General features: G+C 38.3%; 1 protein-coding gene across 1 annotated transcript; it reads left to right on the forward strand.

Annotated features, from left to right (window-relative positions):
• The first annotated feature begins 96 nt into the window (after positions 1 to 96).
• LOC115918760 lies at positions 97 to 20,363 on the forward strand. The gene is made up of 13 exons (XM_030989566.1): positions 97 to 298; positions 2,371 to 2,613; positions 3,687 to 3,859; positions 5,135 to 5,224; positions 6,419 to 6,541; positions 8,068 to 8,789; positions 10,033 to 10,357; positions 11,556 to 11,653; positions 12,313 to 12,423; positions 12,695 to 12,877; positions 14,100 to 14,194; positions 15,745 to 15,941; positions 17,788 to 20,363. Exons 1-13 carry the CDS (start codon positions 107 to 109, stop codon positions 19,400 to 19,402), a joined length of 4,167 nt encoding a protein of 1,388 aa, XP_030845426.1. The 5' UTR covers positions 97 to 106; the 3' UTR covers positions 19,403 to 20,363.
• The last annotated feature ends 1,303 nt before the right edge of the window (positions 20,364 to 21,666 follow it).

Genomic DNA, 21,666 nt, shown 5'->3' on the forward strand with positions numbered 1-21,666 from the left:
ATATTGAAAAAAGGAGTAAGAAAGAAATGAAGGAAAAGTTGGAAGATATATCTCTTTCTTTGGCAAGCTCTGTATCCTGTACAAAAGTGGTTCACGCTTATAGCGCATGCGCAGTAGCTTTGCGACGGGTAATTTGCAACGATTTTTTTTCGGGGATAGGGGCAAAATGAAGCCTCCAAAAAACGTATTTAGAGGCGTGCGAGACAGAAGTATTGGAATAAGAAGGAAGCCTGGAAGAAATGATATCCTGAAAAATCATGCAGATTTTATTGGTGCCAAGTATTCATCCCAAATCGTAGTAAGTACAGAGCATTTTATTGTCTTCGGTCCCGAGTGCTTATTTTTGTGTAGTGCCCATTTATTTTCAGTTGACATTCCTTTTTTTCTTCCATTTGTTTCGAGTGTGTTGTCATCCAGTTTGGCTAGCAGCTGTTGTTCCATGCTTTGCATGTCAGAAAATTTGATATCGATATAATAGTAATAATAAAGTATTCAAATGAATGAAACGCACAATAATGATTAATGAATAAGGCAAGAACTTAAGTCAAGAAGAAGATCACGATCATCTCTGAGTCTGACACACACTGACACTTTGTTTGGAGTTGGACTTGTTTTATGTTAATAAAATTATTTAATAACTTACATGTAGCCTATGCAGCTATGTCATGGTTATTGTCCTATTTTGTCAAGTCACAAAGGTACGAGCAAATTTAATATTTGGTCTAACAAGTAACAGTAAAATGGTGGCCGAAGCAAGCATTAAATTATGCAAATAGACTAGACTAGATTGGTAGGGTCTATTTCTGTTTCATTAATCATTGCCAATGCAAAAATTTGAACCTGTTAAACATGAAAATGATGAAACATTTTGTATATTCTAGACATAGACCTACATGTATGTCAATTATTGAATTAGTTTAGAGTTAAGACATTGATGGAAAAGACTTGCAGGCTCTTGCAGCTAAGGACTAGGCCTAAAGGTATTATTATTAAGAACCCCTGGGAACAGTTTGCTGGTTTCTGAAGTGATGGAGATATCAGTCAGCTCAGCCCTAAGTTAAGGGCTAGATGATGAAATAAAATATGATATTGATATCACCTAGCCTTAATAATTGGCACCCATACCCCTGCGTGAAGAGTGATGTAAACGAAAACCTAAAACAGTAACATGCATTCGTAATCACCCATTCCCGCTCTAGAAAAACCCTGCACACTAGCTTTGGAGTTTGCTAGTGGACTCTTTTTTTCTTCTCGTACAAAGCAGTTTGAAAAGCGTTAACCAGAAATGTAGAAATATGGTACCGGAGGGCAGAGGGATAGCGATTTGCTTACCTTTCCTGTGAGCTGTGTGCCTAACATGTGATTCGTTATATACAAAACGTTGACCTCTACATGTAACAAGAGTTCCCGAACGTTGGTTCTGCCGGAAATGCAAATAGTCAGGATATAAACACAGTTTTAGCATTGCCAATGTGATACTTATTTTACGAAAATAGTATGAAAAAAGGCCCGCACAGGGAGTTTGCTAAATTCAGCGAACTCTGTGCGTGCGCCTTTAGTGAACTAAACAAATCGCTGAACCTAAACCTAACCTTAACCCCAGGCCTTGAATGTTCATGTGCCTGGAGTTCCCGAACGTTGGTTCTACCGGAAATGCAAATAGTCGGGATATAAACACAGTTTTAGCATTGCCAATGTGATACTTATTTCACGAAAAAAGTATGAAAAAAGGTGCGCACAGGGAGTTTGCTAAATTCAGCGAACTCTGTGCGTGCGCCTTTAGTGAACTAAACAAATCGCTGAACCTAAACCTAACCTTAACCCCAGGCCTTGAATGTTCATGTACCAGAACCCTACTGTTGGGGTATACTAGAGTTGAGCAGTGCCTTCCTTGATATGAAGAGTATCATTCCAAAAGGAGTTAAAACCATTTTTGTAACTTTAGAGAAAAAAAGACGTTGTTTACCAGATTTTGTACAAAAAAGTGATGAAAAAGTGATATTAGAAGGTGCATTTTTTCATAATTGCTTCCGAAATTTAGGTAAATAATTTTGTTGAAAGACAGGTTCTTATTAAAGTGATCAATGTTCTGACATCTTCATGCATTTACGCTTACGACATGTATTCTCCTGCTTTTTCCTTTTGTATGAAACTTTTATTTTGACTAGTAACAAATTTTGTCAAACTTACATATTATTTATTATACATGTATTTATTTGTATGTTTCTTTGTATTGATATGAAAAAGTGGAAATAAAAAAAAACAAAAAAAACATCAGTGACTTCATCAAAAGTGGACTTGGCTCCTTTTGGAATTAAGCTACCCGGTATGCCAACTGCTATCCCTGTTTTTGTCCACGTTCTCGTGCAGCCTTTGCGGCTTCCGAGCGATGTCCGCTCCACCTTCCTGGTGAGCTTCAGCTATGACAGCACCCTCATGGCCTCGACCCATGGCAATCATCACATCTACATCTGGAGGGTCAAGACCAGGAAGTGTATTCTGACCCTGGCAGGTCACCCTCGAACTCCTTGGACCATCATGTTTCACCCCTCCTCCAAGGAGGTCCTGGCCTCAGGGTGTCTCGGAGGCGAGGTGCGCGTCTGGGACCTTCAGGTAATTCATTCAAGTTTTTCTAAACCTCATATAAGTCAAAGTGTGTAGACATTTCATCAAAACGTTTATTCAGCCATTGCCTCTGGAGTGAAAAAAAAAAAAGAAGAAGTAATGAACAGGTGTCTTAAATAGCATTTGTTTCTTTGAGATGGCCAAGAACTGTCTGGGAGGCGAAGTGCGTGTCACTGTCTGGGACCTTCACGTAATTCTCTCCAAAGGCCACTTTTTCAAAACCGTCATTTAAGTCTAAGTGTGTAGACATTCCATCAAAACCTGCATTCAGCCATCGCCTATGGAGACCAGTTGGTCCCTGTCTTACTCCCTTGGGAGTGGGGAAAGAAACAAAAAGTAGTTGAAAAAAGTCTGGTAGGTTTATTAAATAGCATTTGTTTCTTAGAGAACTTGGAATTAATGGCCCCGGATTCAATGTAAATGTTGTTGTGTTTCTCACTAACAAAAGGACAGATTTCAAGTTTGCTGTTGGATTTTATGAAGAATAGCTATCAAATAGCATTAACCAACATCAATATTTGTTATATATGATAATGTGAAAATACCCAAAGAAGATGATGATGATGATGATCCACAGCATATGTATGGTGCCATTTAGGGTTTACAGGCCTGACTTAAAGCTTAAAGACGATTGGAATCATTGGATGCATTCCCTCACCCTCCTGCTCTTTGGTGATCTGGTAAAGTGATGGGATATGCTTCATCTCCAGGGGGGTGTTTAAAAAAGATCTTAAGTTGAACTTATCTCTAAGTTGGACTTAACAAGTATGGAAAGCCGTTAGCATCTTTGAAAATATTTTGTAAAAGTTATTGTTAAAGGCATAAAATGTTGATTCAAATCATTCATATTTTCTATAATCATGGGAGATTTCATGTTCTTGATGTGGAATTTATGAAAAGTCTAAAAAACTTGAATTTTTGCTTTTGGATATATTTTATTTTAAGACTACATGGTACAATGGCTCTCCATAACTTTTAAGTCCAACTTAGAGATAAGTTTGACTTAGAATCTTTGTGAAACACCCCCCAAGAACATGCTCGTTTCTATTTCACCATTGCAGGGAAGTAGTGAAAAATGGTGTTCCCCAAGCCGGACGACCATCACGTCTCTCTCCTTTCATCCCCGGGACAGGCTCCTCGCAATCGCCACGGGCAACCAGATCTTTCTATGGGATTGGAACGAGCCATCTCCGTTCACCAGCGTGCAGACGAATAATACTTTTGAAACTGTCAGGTCAGTATCTACGCAATTCCTTGAACCTTGAACACTAATTATAATTTTATAGGAATTTCAAAATAGGAAACTAAGCTTTAAAATCCTTCAATTGGCAACACTTTGAGAAGTAACTGTCAGGTCAGTATCTATGCAATTCCTTGAACCTGGAAAACTAATTATGATAATATAGGAATTTCAAAATAGGAAAATAAGCTTTAAAATTCTTAAATTGGCAACACTTTGAGAAGTAACTGTCAGGTCAGTATCTATGCAATTCCTTGAACCTGGAAAACTAATTATGATAATATAGGAATTTCAAAATAGGAAAATAAGCTTTAAAATTCTTAAATTGGCAACACTTTGAGAAGTAACTGTCAGGTCAGTATCTATGCAATTCCTTGAACCTGGAAAACTAATTATGATAATATAGGAATTTCAAAATAGGAAAATAAGCTTTAAAATCCTTGAATTGGCAACACTTTGAGAAGTAACTGTCAGGTCAGTATCTATGCAATTCCTTGAACCTGGAAAACTAATTATGATAATATAGGAATTTCAAAATAGGAAACTAAGCTTTAAAATCCTTGAATTGGCAACACTTTGAGAAGTAACTGTCAGGTCAGTATCTATGCAATTCCTTGAACCTGGAAAACTAATTATGATAATATAGGAATTTCAAAATAGGAAACTAAGCTTTAAAATCCTTGAATTGGCAACACTTTGAGAAGTAACTGTCAGGTCAGTATCTATGCAATTTCTTGAACCTTGAACACTAATTATAATTTTATAGGAATATTGAAAAGGAATAAAAGCTTTAAAATCCCTAAACTGGCAGCAATTTGAGATCCCTAAACTGGCAACACATTGAGAGGTTTAAATGTATTTGTTTTCTAAGACATTGCATTTTACAACAGCAGTGATGTAATAAAATAAAAATATATTTGTTGCCAATTTGAAGAACAACATGTGATCAATTTAGCCCTTTTAAAAATCATGTCCTGGGCCGTTGCACAAAACTTACTATCGACGGTAAGTTTGCCATTAATGATAAATACCATGGTAACCTTGCCATCAATAGTAACTACCATGGTAACCTTGATATTGATTGGCTGTTGAGCCCTGTTACCATGGTAGTTGCCGTTGATGGCAAAGTTACCATCAATGGTAAGTTTTATGCAACGGGCCCTGAAAGGGTTAAAGCCTGTTGCAGTTTTATAAATGTTGTATGTGTTGTGAAAAAAATATATGCTTAATTGCCCATCCTAAATTTTCATGTTTTCTTTCATTTTGCAGATTGGTGAAGTTTGATTCTCTTGGCCACTTCCTGTTGACGGGTATTGCTAATTTGCTGCCCGAACAAGATGCCAGCAATAGTGATGAGAAGTAAGTGATCTTTTTTTGAAACCTTGGTATAAATTTGGGGTTATGAATCAGGGTCGAGTGGTCGAGTGGTCGACACGGCACTAATATCCTTTGGTAAGATATTTACCAGCACTTGCTACTCTCCACCCAGGTGTTAAATGGGTACCCGGTAGGATTCAAACGTTCATGTGGTTGGACGAGCAAGTGTGCGCTTGCAAAATGGCGACTGGCTGGAATGCTCCCCAGGGAGTGGAAAATATGCACACATTGTGTGTGGGTAAGCCTGAATCCAATGACGAGGGTAATAATATGTCTGTAAAGCACTTAGGCACATCGTTGGATCGGTGTATTGAGCGCTATATAAAAAACAGATTATTATTATTATTATTATTAAAAAATATGTGGAAAGAGTTGAAATTCTGAAAAGTAGGAGATAATCACTATGAACATGACAGACAATGAACGCGGACAAAATATACAGTTCCTCAGGTAGACAAAGAGACATCCCTTCACTGCTATTATGTAAAAATGTGTAGAACAGGTGTCACATGCATATTCACCTGTTCTACACATTTTTACATAATAGCAGTGAAGGGATGTTCCTTTGTGACTATTGTCTACCTGAGGAACTGTATATTTTGTCCGCTTTCATTGTCTGTCATGTTCATAGTGAATAGATTCTGGGATCTCGGCCATGGAGTAACAACAAAAAATTGAAATTTAGAAAGAGCATTATTAATAGAAATAGACAAAATAATATCCCTGGAGGTTCTAATCTTTACGATATTGATAGTATTGGTAATAAGATCAATTTATAAACGCGGATACTATATAGATGTACCCTGCTCTACAAAACTTCAACAACTTAGTATAACATGTTAAAGGGGACGTAGCACGACGAGACTTCATGTATGTATATGATACGACTACGGACGACGCCACCGCTGTATTCAGGTGCGTGCTACATATGCAAAACTGAAGTGTGACGAGAACTTTGATCCGTTTCGCGGACGCTTGTGCACGATGATCGTTATATCAAGTCCATTCGTTTACGTGCAGTTGCCCAAAAGAAGTCGTAGATGGCGTTAACCAGTATTTGCCATGCTTCACCCCCTTTAACTATGTAGTTTCTCAGAAATTTAGCTTCACTGCCATATTCTGAAAACTGGCTTTAAAATGAAATTTACTCTTTTTTTCCCCCTTTTTTTTTGCAAGCACACAAGATTCCAACCAAGGCTCAGAAGAAAGTGATCCCGAGCCCCTTGAACCGGACACATACCCTGCTCCTTCCATACCAGAGCCATCTATACCCCCGGATATACTACAAGGACAACAAGGGTGAGATAGAAGAAAGGGAGGGACAATGTTTACAGCACCATCGCATGTTTCTTTTTTATTTCCTTTTTTATTTTTTTATTAATTTGGATTGTTCACTATTTATATCCATCCTCCATTCATTACCACAAATTATTTCACTGGGGCCTACAGCTTTACAAGCTTGCTTTCATGTAGGTCCCATCATATTTCTCTCAGTTAAAGGGACTATGTCCCATTTGCAGGCCAAAAAAATGAAAAAGTTAAATTCCAACTGCATTTGAAAGATAATCCTAATTAAGAACTTCCCTAAAAAAGGTGGGGCTTAAAAATGTCTTCAAGTGGGAAAATAATGACTATTAGTTGTCAAATCGACTTTAGGGCAATAGAGCCCAAAATTAATAGTCTTGATTTTCAGACAATTGTACCGAATGGTCATACGTTTTATGCTGCACAAAGATTCAATCAGTTTAATCTTGGCCATCACAAGAAGTGGGCTATTGATGTAGACAAATGCTCATATACCCTTTACAACTCTTTTCATGTATGTTATTACCAAAGAAGAAAAAAAACCAGTCAGTCACTCAACAGTGTCTGACAGTGAAGTCTAGCAAGTAAATGGTTTTCCTTGCATAATTTGAATATGAGGACACTGCTAACGTTTAAATGTCACAGATAGGACATACATGACATATTCATAATTCCTGCAAAGTTCTGCAGCATTTGAGGTTGGCTGCAAAAGGGACATAGTACCTTTAAATCAGTACTCTATATTGACCACTTATCTTTATGTTATTTATCGTGTATTATTGATTGTGATTTTATCACACAAAAAACAACATGTACTTTATTTTGAAATGTATGTGTAACATGAGAAATATGAAAATAGAGTTAATGAAATATAAACAGATTCCAATATCTCTGTTAAACCTGGTGCAGTGAACACAAAATGACTATTTAAAGTCACATTTAAGCGAAGGAAAAACTACTGCCTTGGCCTTACATTCTTTTTTTTAAAGTGATTTAAATTTAGTTTAGATCCAGCATTGGGTTTAAATTTGAATAGACTAAAGACCTAAAGGACTACTTAGATATATCGCATGAGCTGTGAACTGAGTGGCATGAGTTGGAGATGAGTGCAATATTTAAATGGAGTACATCATTAACTTTCAAAATGATTGGAATTTTTTTCCTTCAATATCAATTTTATTATTCATAAATCTAAAGATCTAAAGATTAGTTTTGATTAGCATTAATACAAGTGTAGTAGTCTAGCGGATATTTCACCGGACTACAGGTCAAATGGTTCTCAGTTCGAGTTTTGCTTTGGCAAGACATTAATCTACATTTGCCACTCTCCACCCAGGTTTAGTAAATGGGTACCTGATAGGACTATTTATTCCTTGCATGCTTTTAGCGCCTTAGGGCAGCTAGGCTACATCAAGGATAATGCTATTACTTTGTATTCTTCCTGAACATCCTCTAGTATGTAGTAATTATTATTATTATTGATGTTTAATCTTCATGTGATTCTAAACTTTCTTTTCCAGAGATTCTTCGTTAAATCGCCCCATATCACCGGAGTCCATGGACACATTAGAACAAGCGAGGGAGTACGCTGCTTCTGTGACGTTAAATGCTCTACGAACCCGCCACCAGAGGGGATTTGTTCCAGGCGTCCCCATCGATCCCCCCAACTACCCGAGCAGCTTTGCGCAACCGCTTGGGTATATAACCCGCACCAGCCTCCCAACGCACGATAGCGCTGGGTCAAGCATGAGGCGACTCCCGGGTTCATCCAGGGAGCGCAGGATGAGGCATTCCGTCGAGTCGTTGTCGAACCTTGCCAATTTTGCATCCAACCCTCCTACCAACAGCCTCTCTCAACTCTCCCAGAACCTCACCAATGAGTTCGCTCTGCCACGCCCTGCCCCCGTGGAAGCAGACTCCCACAGCCCCACCAACGAACACCCCCAGGAGATCATCATTCCCTCCGACGGTTCTTCGGACACCCCTTCCTCGCAGACGGATGAGCCGGGTCCAGCAGAACCGGTCATGGTCGAGGTGGAAGGAGAGAATGTTCAGGTTGCCGTGGTGACGGATACGCGAGCTGCTCCGTTGTTCCAGCCGAGGGCTGAGAGCGCTTACGTGGGGAGGATACCTTCCCGTAGACCACGCACACAGCAGAGTGCCGACTCCAGCGGGTCACATTTCCCTACTGCTCTTAGTCATGCCTTGTCTGTGAGGGGTAGGAGTGTGGCGAGATATCAAGGTGCAAATTCTAATTCGAATAATTTATTGATATCAAAGTCTTGACATTTTAGGGTTATGGTCTAGTGGATAAGTCGTTGGAATATGGATCACAGGGTCCGTAGTTCGAGTCCCGCCACGGCACTAATGTCCTTTGGCAAGATATTAATTTACATTTGCCACTCTCCACCGCGGTGTTCAATGGGTACCGGTAGGAAGGAATTCCTTGAATGTTGTGAGCGCCTAAATCAGCTGCCTAGCAGAGCTGGGGTAATAGTTGGAGCGCCTTGAGCACAATGCATGGTGGATATGTGCGCTATATATCCAATATTATTATTATATGAAAACCCCTAATAGAATGATGCATACACAGGAGCACAGAACTGCTGGCTCACACCACCTTCATAGGCTACACTCGTGCAGGGAATGATGCCTTGTGTACAGTGCACATCAGAAACCACATGCTACGTTTAACGTTTTAGAATTCCTATCTATATGCATATTCATAAGTAATAACAGCAGTGGAAACCTGCTTAATGCAAATCTAAAGGGGTAAATTCAAAGCTACCTGCTTGTACTAAAGTAGCCTACAAAGATATGAGCCAGTAATTCTGAGCTGCTGTGTTTGCACTGGTAATTTTGTTTTAGATTTTTGTATGATACCACTCTCATGTGTCAGATCAAAGACTTTGTCAGTTGCTGATGTAGTCCTACATCAACATATAAAAAACCAAGAGGATTTTTTGTTTGATGGCCTGATTGCAATTGTCTTAAAGGCATGGTTTAACATTGTTAAATCTGAGATGCATGGCCCTACGTGTTATCAGTGTCTGTGATATGGTGTAATATTGAAGCCCTAAAAAAATTGCACTTCAAAATGATCATGAAGTGCCTCTAAAAAGTAAAAATCTTTGACTGACAGGTTTTACCATACTTGTGTTTCCCAAGAAAGCGAAGAACACTGTAGTGTTATGAAAATCGTTGGGAAAACGCAAAATTTGATTTCGATTTCCAATCATAAATATCTTGATAATCAGAGGGACGATCGGCTTGTAAAAGTCATGGGGTTCCTGACTGACCTATAGGATTATAATTTTCATTGCAGCATGGGCTAAATCTAGAATTTTGTTTTAGAATCCGAAAGAAAGTTACCTAATCCATTTAACCTGTTATGACTGCTAGAGCATGCAGGCTATGATTGAAATCATCAAAACTTTGCCCGAAGTTATGAAAATTATTTTGTTCCTTGTAAATTCCTTTCTCAGCCCAACTGTCTCGGCGCTCCCTTCCAAGCAATCTGAGCATCCCTGGTCGCAGATTCGGACAGGGTGCATCTGGGGATCTTCCATTATCGAGAGAGGAGGGGGAAGGTCCACCATGCCCGGAGGGATCATCAAGGCGGCGGAGGGCAGTCCCTCAGCTCAGCCGGCGCTCCCTCCAGGGGCAGTTGAACATTCCAGGGAGGCGATACAACCCTGGTGTAATAGGGGAGCAACCATTAAGCAGACAGGGGGATGAGGATGGCCAGTCTGGGGAGGGACTGCGAAGAAGGAGACCGTCTAGGTTTGGCTTCCACCGTACAGCTCTCAGGTAACTTGAATAGTAACGATGTTCATGTATCAATCGTAACACAGTTGAATGAGACTTGCTCCTTCAACAATAGACAACATTCGTAATGTAATCAAATCTAAAGCATATATGTCTAATGCCCAGATACAGATTATTTCATTCATCTCTCATGAATAATTGTATTTCAATAGTCAGAATGCAAACTGCATACATTAGTTGTTGTCAGGTAGGACAAACATAATGGCTTGACCTACCTCATTACACGTAATACATGCATATTACTATTATTATTTTTAAGAAATGCAATTCTCAATGGGAATTGACCGTGAAGCAATCATTGCCTGAGCATATGTCATACAACCCCACAGCTAGCAGGGAGCTGACATGAGTTGAAAGGAAAATTGTCAAGAGATTGCTTGACTAGTATACAAATATACACTGCCTTGAGAGGTCCTGGTTAAACTATGCGCAAGAGGTGACTCCAATAGTACTATTTGCTGAGGGGCATAGCCCCGAAGCAAATGGTACTTTTGGAGTCACCGAGGCCCATAGTTTAACCAGTACCTCGAATAGAAGGCACGGTATATTTGGTTTATATCCTGCATCAAAAATTTATTTAAAAAAAAAAAAAAAAAAAAAAAAATTGGGGGGAAAACAAATTTAGAAGAAAAAAAATGTCAATTTTTATCTCAAAAGATTTAAAATATTTTGTTTTCATTAAATTAAGATTTGAAGAAAAAAAATTGATTCAATTCAAAAAAAAAAATTTCACATTTTTTTTTCAACTCCCAAATAGTAAACCAAAATAGTACTCTCATATAGTACTTTCTAAAAATAGGTTCAAATATTTCTGGTCATGTGACAATCCTCAACCAATCAAAAGCCAACAAATTTTTGATGCAGGATATAATAAAAAATATGCTTCATCCTGTGCAGTACTCCTGAACAAGCGATTGATAAATAGATAAAATTAGTTCATTGATTTCACAATGATACAGTGTATATTGGCAATGGGCATCAACAAAACTAACAACTAGTAATCAATGAATAACATTTTGTATCATATAGATATATATATATATATACTGTTATATAAGTAATTAATCAACTATTGATTAATAAATGAAGGATATAATTTGACTTTTCTAGGCTTCAACAGGTTGGATCGAGTTCGGATGATTTGATAACAGTTGCCTCATTTTACGTTTGTGCTTTTCAGAAGGCGTGTTCTACACAGTCATTACAGTACCAGTTTGTTTGATAACACCCAGCCCCCATCTCCATCAGTACATTACGCAATCAACAGAGCTATTGCCAGTAAGTCGTGTGTAATTGGTTTGTTGAAATCTTTTCATGTGGTGCTGATAGTGATGGTGATGATCATGCGGATGAGGATGTTTTTTGTACTGATTATGGTGTTGGTGATTCTAGGGTTATTGGCGGTTGCTGTTGTGCCTTTTGTGATGGTGATGACGGTGATGATGGTGATGGTAATGGTGATGATGATGGTTATGATGGTGATGATGGTGATGGTGATGATGGTGATGGTGGTGATGATGGTGATGATGGTTATGATGGTGATGATGGTGATGGTGATGATGGTGATGGTGGTGATGATGATGGTGATGGTGATGATGGTGATGGTGATGGTCATGATGGTGATGGTGATGGTGATGATCATGATCATGATGATCATGATGATGATGATGATAATGATGATGATGATGATGATGGTGATGATGATGTGATGATGATAGTGATAATGGTGGTAGTTGTTGTAGCGTTTGTGATAATGAAGGTAACAATATAGATAATGATGATGATGACATGCTGATTGTAATAAAAACGGTGTCTGTGTTGATCATCACAATTTTAGTAATAATAGTAGTGATGATGATGACGATGAGGATATTAATCATCACACTAAATGATGTGTGCTATTCTTTTGACGCAACATCCTCCTTTTCTTCACCCAGACGCTTTGGCAGGACGAGGTCAGATGGCCGTTGCAAACAACATCAGTAATAGAACACACAGGCTCCAGTGGTGGGACATGTCAGATTTTTTTCTCCCAGATATTACAGATGGTGAGTAAATCATTCTTTGAAAATGCCCTCAGAACTCATCTTATCTAAATTGCTTTTCAGTAGATTTACTTGTAGCTTTTAATTTGTCTCATTTTTTTAGTGACTTTTCTATGTTATTACTACTTCTTTTGCGCCATGAGCACAATAGTCATGTGGAGTTGGCTTATTACAAATACTCTACAAGTATCGTTCTAAATACTACATTGACAGTTATATTTTTCTTTACAAATATTAAAAGTACCCATCCTTCCTTCCAAAATCTGTTTATCAGCCCAGAGTAACGTGATTGTCTCCGAGTGCAAGATTCATAATGATGCCAGCGTGGATATCTCGAGCGATCGTCGTCTTGCGGCGTTCATCCCTAGCCACATGGGGTTTCCCGATCACGGTGTCTTAGCTGTGTGCTCGCTAGAAAGACATAACCTGGGAGAAGTGCTCTTTACTAAGAGCTTCGGTAAGGTCATCCTTTGATTAAAATACATGCATTGCACTATGTGGGACTATACACTATATTCTTGTGTAAAACATTCTTTGAAACCCCTAACTGTGATTAGTTGGATAAATCTGTATGCAATGCATGAATTAGAGATTTTGGCATGTTAAAAAAATGGTAAAAAAAAATCATTGTTCAAAACAATGGAATGCATGGGACTACATAAATTTGTGATTATACAAATGACTTTGTATGAACTGCATGAATTACAGATTTCAAATTGTATGGATAAGGCCTAAAAAAAAAAATGTTGTATTGCCCTTTAGGTGCCAAAACATGGGTCGGTCAGTCGGATATCTTTTCTTTTTTCAAAACTTTTTTTCTTCATTTTTCTCCCTCTTTGGGCTGATATTTCTCATTTTAGAATGCTTAAATATTTTTTTTCTCTAAAAAAGGCCTAATGGTTAAAAAATTTACAAGCGCTGGAGTAGAGAGGGGAATAGTGAGGTCAATCAAACTACTAAGATTTGTTCATGTCCATCATAGTCTTACGTTGTCGAATTAGGCCATTAAAGACCAAGGTTACAACATGTACAACGTCTGCTCCAAGACGTGCCCTCAACTGTTGCATGTTTGAACCTGAAATGCTATCTCTAACCTACTTCTGTCCCTGTCGTATTTCAACATCATGTGTTTGACTAGTATTTCTAGTGCCTTTTATTCACGATTCCAGTTTAAAAAAAAAAAAAATTGTTGTCAACCTATGCATGATTAATGCAGGCACGATCAATGATTGTTACTATACATGATTGATATATGAATGTAATGTATATTGATCAATGATTAATGTATAATTGTAACTATACATGATTAATATGTAATTGTTATTATGCATGATTGATATATATTTATAACTGTAATGCATTATTGTTTGTATATGTTTTATATGTAGTGCGACCTGCCATGGTTTCGGAAAGGGAACATGGACCTGGTATTGAATGTAACCATGTATTCCTTTTATATGAAATAAAGGCATGATTTAACAAAAAAATATAAACGCATTTAACATTTGAAAAAATTGCAATGGATACTTAAATTCTTGGTCATAGGTTTGATAAGTCATGTTAAATCTTTAAAAAATAATCTTGTCCTCAGAGGTATCACAACCATTGCATAAAAAATATACTAAACATACTAAAGAACAATAATGATAATAATAACCCTGTAATATATATGATTGCAGGACCGAATGCCATCACTGTGAGTCTGTCTCCCTCCGGCAACTACATCTTAGTGGGTCTGGCTGCAAGGAGACTACAATGGCAGATGTTTCATGGGGTAAGTAAGGTCAAAGGTCGTATACCATAAAAAGAGATGTATAACGCTACTTCCTCCCCAGGACCTTGTTTCATAAAACGTGTCATCGATAAAATGTTACATTACATGCACATTATAGATTATTCATCACCGAACAATATATGTTTCTGTGTGTCAGGGGTTTCATGTTGTAATACTATATTTTATGATTTATTCATTCCATTCAATAAAACACACATGTGTACATACAAAATATTACAGGTATACAAATTCAACGAACATGAGAAGGTCATTGATCAATAAATACAAAGGAAAAGATATCAAATGGGATTTGGGTCACTGTAAAAGTTCAAATAAATTTGAATCTGTCGAGGCTGTGCCAAAGGTTTGAATCCAAACAAAATATAAGTATGAGCTTCTAGTTTGAATACACTCTTAAAGATGAAGTTGAGTTCTGGTCATGCGATTGTGAAAGAAACGGTGTGGAACCGACCAGAAAAGGTTGATCATCTAGCATATAAGAATTTGTGTGTATTGCAAGGTTCTGGAATCATCGAAATGATACGAAATTTGGCCAAGTCTTGGTAAAGTTACAAACACTTGCACAGAAAGATGTATATGGGACTACACGAACACGTGGCGTAAAAAGCCGGCCCCCGATTTTTACGATGTTACATGCATACTTAGAATATGAAGGCATTTGAAGAGCCATGCTTTTCAGGGAACATGTCTTAACTAATGTTCTTCCACACTTGCATTATAAGAATGAGTAATGCTCACAAATTATTTTTCACCTCTTCCCAGAACTCAACCTTCTCTTTAATTAACATGAGACGACTTCTGAGTAGACTACTCAATTTTATGAACTTGCATAAAATACATGTACAATGTAGGGCCTGCGCAGAATCCAAGTCAGATTTGAGTTTGACTGTGGCTGCGTCATACTCGTACTCAATTTCGTCATGTTCCCTTTGAGGACCCAAGAATAGGTTTGGTTTAATGATTTGTTTTCCCGATTGCTAAAAAGCATTTGTATGCTTGTAGTTAAGCAACCAGGGGCCTGACGGCTTTAAATCCTCTCCAAGGGACTTGGTAATATGAGGATTAATGCCGTAGCCAAGGGAACTAGTGCATTGAACCAGGACCCCCCGGTTTAAAAGACCACTGCTTTTCCATTGAGCCATTATGTTTCATCTCTAATCATCTTTTCAAATACTTGTCCTGTTCTCAGTTCAATTCAATTCAATTAGATTTCATTTAGTTAAAAAGACAACATTTCGTATAACAATCAGCTATATAATTTAAAATACACATTAAGAACATATTTGACTAGGACATAAAATAAACTGAATAGGTTGCAACCTGAAAGGAAACAATCCTTATATAAAGGTTGAACATTTTTTTTTATGATAAAAAATATGAAATATATTCGTTAATAAACATTATACAATACATAAATCAAGACAAAAAAAATACGTACAAACAAACAAACAAAATAAAATATATCTTGAATTCAAATGATTATTGCAATTTATCAATTTTTTTCTTCTCATACCTACGTTTAAATACAGTTAATGGCTGATGTCTACCAGCTGCAGAAGCCAGAAGCCGGCGAGGACTCGATGACGTTCGTCAATCGAATCATCCACCCCTTAGACCCCCAGCAGCGGTTGGTAGTCAGTGTGAACATTGCCCGGTGGATCCCAAGGCCCGGGGCGGGGCTGGTCTACGGTACCAACAGGGGTGATCTATGCTTCTGCACTCCCAAGTGAGTTAACCCTTTATATGTCACTCAAACAGGCCTGATAATTACCCGATTTAAATCGGTTTCCTAATTATTTTTTTGTAATAATCTCCCTGTTGCACATTGTCATGCCTGCTGGCTGGAAACCCTTCCAAATAATTTGGAATATTCTGATTTTTCAAAATTTCATTTATTTTTTATTTTTTAGTGTGCTTAAGCCAAATTAAGCTTGTTTTATCACGTACCAAAATTTGAGAGTTTACGTATTGCGTACCATGAATGGCTGCATGATTGAGCAGTGAGTCTGTATTCGCTTTTTGGTACAGATTTACCGCGTATTGCCAGTTACACTGCCGCTGCAAGTGCGATTTCTTATTTTTGAAGGCATACCATGCTAAAAATTCCTAATTCTTATTTTGAAATGTTGGCAGGTATGCATTATATTCATCATGGGATAGACATATCAAAGACTTTTAGATTGTTTTATCATTTCCAGTGCAAGATTGATATATATCAGTGTTAAATCGGTTGTCGTGGAACTACCGGTAATCAAAAGCGGAAAACAGGTAATTTTGCAAAGCAATCCTTCCGTCAACTGGTGCCTCTTGATCTGTGCAAAATTGCAGAGAGGCAAAGAAAATTATTGAAGTGTTAAAGGTACTATGTCCCATTTGCAGGCCAAAAAAATGAAAAAGTTAAATTCCAACGGCATTTGAAAGATAATACTAATTTAGAACTTTCCTAAAAAAAGGTGGGGCTTGAAAATGTCTTCAAGTGGGAAAATAATGACTATTAGTTGTCAAATCGACTTTAGGGCTATAGAGCCCTAAAGTAATAGTCTTGATTTTCAGATAATTGTACCGAATGGTCATACGTTTTATGCTGCGCAAAGATTCAATCAGTTTAATCTTGGCCATCACAAGAAGTGGGTTATTGATGTAGACAAATGCTCATGTATGCTTGACAACTCTTTTCATGTATGTTATTACCAAAGAAAAAAAAGCCAGTCAGTCACTCAATAGTGTCTGACAGTGAAGTCTAGCAAGTAAACAGGTTTTCTTGCATAATTTGAATATGGGGACACTGTTAACGTTTAAATTTCACAGATAGGACATACATGACATATTCATAATTCCTGCAAAGTTCTACAGCATTTGAGGTTGGCTGCAAAAGGGACATAGTACCTTTAAAGGGACTTAGTAACATTGTTCAGATGAGAGAAAATGGTGGTAAGGTAGTGACTTCAATGCTAAATGTACAATCAAATGCAATCTGAGGTGGTCTGCCTGTACAGGTTCACTCAATAAAATGGGACACAATTTTTAAGGGATACAAAATTGTGATCTCGATTGGAGTAATATATAATGGCATGTCAATGGCTAATAACTGGGCATAGCTGATTGAGTGCATGGGAAAGAGATCTGCGCATACACCAATAACAAGTTGCTATTTCAAATTTAACATGACAATGAAGACCATTTCAGTGAAGTGAAGATAAAATGATTTCCGAAGTTATTGAATCTGGAGGGTGTTTCACAAAGATCATAAGTCGAACTTAACTCTAAGCTTGACTTAAACATTATGGAAAGCCATTTGTAGCATTAAAATAAAATATATTCAAAAGCAAAAATTCAAGTATTTTAGACGTTTCATAAATTCCACATCAAGAACACAAAATATCCTTGGCAATAGAAAATATGAATGTTTTGAATCAACATTTTACGCCTTTTAAAATATATTTTAACAAAATATTTTCAAAGATGCTAATGGCTTTCCATAGTTGTTAAGTCCAACTTAGAGATAAGTTCAACTTAGGATCTTTGTGAAACACCCCCCTGATATTGTTGAATTTCATTCTTTTGGATCACAGGATTGACAATGAAGACGAACCTGTGGTAAGCGAGAGCACGTCGACGTCTGAACCTTCGGAGGCCTCTGCTAATCAGCTGGACATGGTGGAGCGACGGCGTAGCTACAGAGAGCTCGGCATGATGGCCGTACGACTCTCCAACTCTCAGACGGGCAGTCCGTCGGGCGAGGCCTCTCGCCAGGCATCGGTGTCCCAGTCCACACAGACTGGGAACAACGTGTTCCAGAACATGGCCACGCAGACAGACTTTGGGAATGAGGGCCACGTGGCAGGACGGGAGAGGATAGCAGAAAGGAGGAGTGATGTGTTCGAGGCCCTGCGCAGTGGCACTTTTGTGGAGGAGCGAGCGGGAGAGAACAGCGAAGAAAGCGCCCAACGAGCGGAAGATGAGAGCAGGGAGGAGGAGATGCAACGTCCGTCCGGATCGCATCATCGTCGGGCATCGCATGATGGCGCAACGGAAGAAAGAGATGAGAGTAGCGGAAGTACAGCGAATGTTAGAGGAAGTGTACGAGGAGAATGCTGTGATGCCAGCACGGAAATCACTAATCATGACAACCAGTACACTAGAGGACAGGTCGGATCTAGTGGCAACGAGAGAAATTCGCGAAGGACGTTCACGGAAGACAACCATTCAGAATTAGACAATGCGTCCAGAACCTCTGAAGGTTCTGCTACCTTTAGCAGGCTAAGCTCTACCAATGTCACTTGCCATCAACCGTGCGAAACAAACTCTGCCTATTTTCCAAGCTCAAACAATCCAGACGCGAGAATCATCTCCCCGCGGACAATCCCATCTAGGCGTTTGTCTGCAGACAGGGATATCCCGGCATCCAGTCATTCATGCCGGATGCTTCACCTGGACTCTCAAGACGAGATGGAAAGCTCACAGCAACCCAACAGTACTTCTCAAGACAATGGAATCCGTTCCTCGTCTATAGGAACGGAGCGGTCGGCGTTTCACGCGGTTGGACCGGGCGGAGACGCAAGCAGCTCTGCGCTGTCATCCTCATCCTCGGTGACCACCATTTCGTATGGACATCGCACCCTTAGCAGGGGCCCGATCAGATTCATTGAATCCATGAGCCAGGAATCGGACGGTAGCGACCCCGAGGAACAGAGGAACATGACGGGCGTCAGTCAGAGTTTGAACTCTAGAGGGCGCTCTAATCAGAGCATTAGACATAATCTAACTTTAGACTTGACTGCAAGTCATGTTGTGCAACCCAGTACAAGTGAGGGTCGCTCCCTGGGAGACACTGAAGAAGGTAGTCCGGCCACTTCAGAAAGTCCAAGGTCAAGACTATCCCATCATGTGATTGAAGGTCAAAGGTCAGCTCAGAATGTCAGCTCCAGACCTAGAACCCACACAAACCCTAATAGCCCAATGAGAAACAGTCATGTAAACGTGCAGGCCTCGAATCAGAACACTGAGCAATTTGTAAGGACTGAATCCTTACAAGACCAAGATCAGGACCAGGAACTAGCATCGGTTCCTATCCCTGACTTGGTGAGAGGAACTGAAGGGAGGATACGGGAGGGGGCAAGGGGGCAGGGTCAAGTAACAATGGAAGTCGATGATGATATTCTTAACGAAACAGCTCAAGACACTTAGAATCCTTTTGTTTTCATGAATATCATATTAGTCCCTCAAAAAGGATATTTATTTGAACTTTATCACCTTTTTGCATTACGGTAAACATACTCTTGAGACATGTTTAAAAACAATTATTTCTAGAGAGAAATTGTTACATTATTCTACATTTTTTATTCATGTATTACTTAAGGGTAGTAATTTCTGTGATTATTCAAGCTAGCACAGTTCAAATTGTCAAAACTTTGATGGTTATTTCTGCAAGCCAAAATATAATTCTCCATATTTTGTAAGTTATCTTATTTATAACCTCAAATTAAGAGGATTCTGAACCTTTTTTGGTAGCTTTTCTTTTTTTAATATTCAATTTCAATTTTTTTATTTCATTAAGTGCTTGCCATTCGATTTTAATGTTTCCCATTTGCAAGTTAAATAGATAAGTGCTTGCATACATTGTTGTGTTGACCTGATATGCAGGAAAAATCATGAAGTGGAAAACAAAAGTGGCACAATAGATATTGGACTATTTCTTTTTAGGAAGTTTTGTTTTCTTAATGCACTTACCGGTATATGGAAAAACCCTGCAAACCAAATATGATTTTTTTTTTTTTTACATCAAAAACATTTAAATCAGTGTTAATATATACCGGTGTTAATTGTTTTATCATGGAGCTAATGGGTAATTTTGCAAAGACATTGTGTTCCGCAAAGCAGTCCTTCTGGCAATTGGTTCAAAATTGCAAGTGTGGCCAACAGGAGCCTGTGCAGAGAGACGAAGAAAGCAGGCAAAGTGTTAAGTTTAGGTATCGAATGTGGTGTAGGGCTGAATTGAGAAATTCAATAAATATAGGATATTGTTGTTACAGCTTATATCGCACAACTATGCTTTCTGTGCTCCTAAACTGCCATTTATCACTGCGATCAGTCAGAAGAGGATACGCCATTTTGGATTTCATTTCTGTAAGATAGTCTTTGAAGAAGAGGTCATTGTGTTGTTGAAGAGTTATTCTTTATTTTGTCCATGCAACATCATTTTGAAGGAGTTTGAGTGGTCTTACATTTGCTCACTTCTTAAAGGAACTATGTCCCATTTGCAGGTCAAAAAAATGAAAAGGTTAAATTCCAATGGCATTTGAAAGGTAATACTAATTTAGAACTTCCCTCAAAAAAGGTTGGGATTGAAAATGTCTTCAAGTGGGAAAATAATGACTATTAGTTGTCAAATTGACTTAGGAGCTATAGAGCCAATAAGTAATAGTCTTGATTTTCAGACCATTGTACCGAATGGTCATACGTTTTATGCTACGCAAAGATTCAATCAGTTTAATTTTGGCCATCACAAGAAGTGGGTTATTGATCTAGACAAATGCTCATGTACCCTTTACGGCTCATTTTATGTATGTTATTACCAAAGAAGAAAAAAATCCAGTCAGTCACTCAATAGTGTCTGACAGTGAAGTCCAGCAAGTAAACGGGTTTCCTTACATTTGAATATTAGGACACTGCTAATGTTTAATTTCACAGATAGAACATACATGACATATTCATAATTCCTGCAAAGTTCTACAGAATTTGAGGTTGGCTGCAAAAGGGACATAGTACCTTTAAATGTAATTCTGGAAAACACTGCTCTCTTTTATGTTAGTACAACAAGGTTAATTGGCATAAGAAATCAAAATTGAGTGAAGTAATTGTTTGTGTTTGTTTTGAACTGGCTGCATCCTTGTATAGTACAAAGAAACAAAGGGCAAGCACCAGCAAAATGTGTTATCTTTTACAATCATCATGATTTTAATATATATTTATATATATATATATATATCTATATATATATATATATATATATATTGTTAATAACTCGGTCATTCATACCCTTACTAAATTTTGTAATTTTTCAAGTACCGTAATTAACGTTGTATTAACCGCACCTTTTTGCCGCCGAAAAAACTTCAAAGTCGTTGGGTGCGGTTTATGCCCCTCCACCTGGCGCTATGCCTGGCAATGTCTCCCAGCTCAGTAATCGTGTGTTGACTCACCACTCCGAAACTAGAACAACACTCAAATTTGTCTGTCATCTTGGTTTGAAAGTAATCTTTCTGATAGATTTCAATATGTAGTTGATAAAAATAATTCCTCCAATTTTTCTTCTATTACACGGCGTACCACACGGTTCTATCCTAGGTCCTCTACTGTTTAAGTCGGCAAAAAAAAAGTCAGCAATTTTTTTTTTTTTTTTTTTAGGGCGAAAAAGAGGGGTGCGGTTAATACACGAGGGCGGTTTATAC

Source organism: Strongylocentrotus purpuratus, unplaced genomic scaffold (genome assembly GCF_000002235.5).
Source record: "Strongylocentrotus purpuratus isolate Spur 01 unplaced genomic scaffold, Spur_5.0 spur5_scaffold_18, whole genome shotgun sequence".
Taxonomy (NCBI): domain Eukaryota; kingdom Metazoa; phylum Echinodermata; class Echinoidea; order Camarodonta; family Strongylocentrotidae; genus Strongylocentrotus; species Strongylocentrotus purpuratus.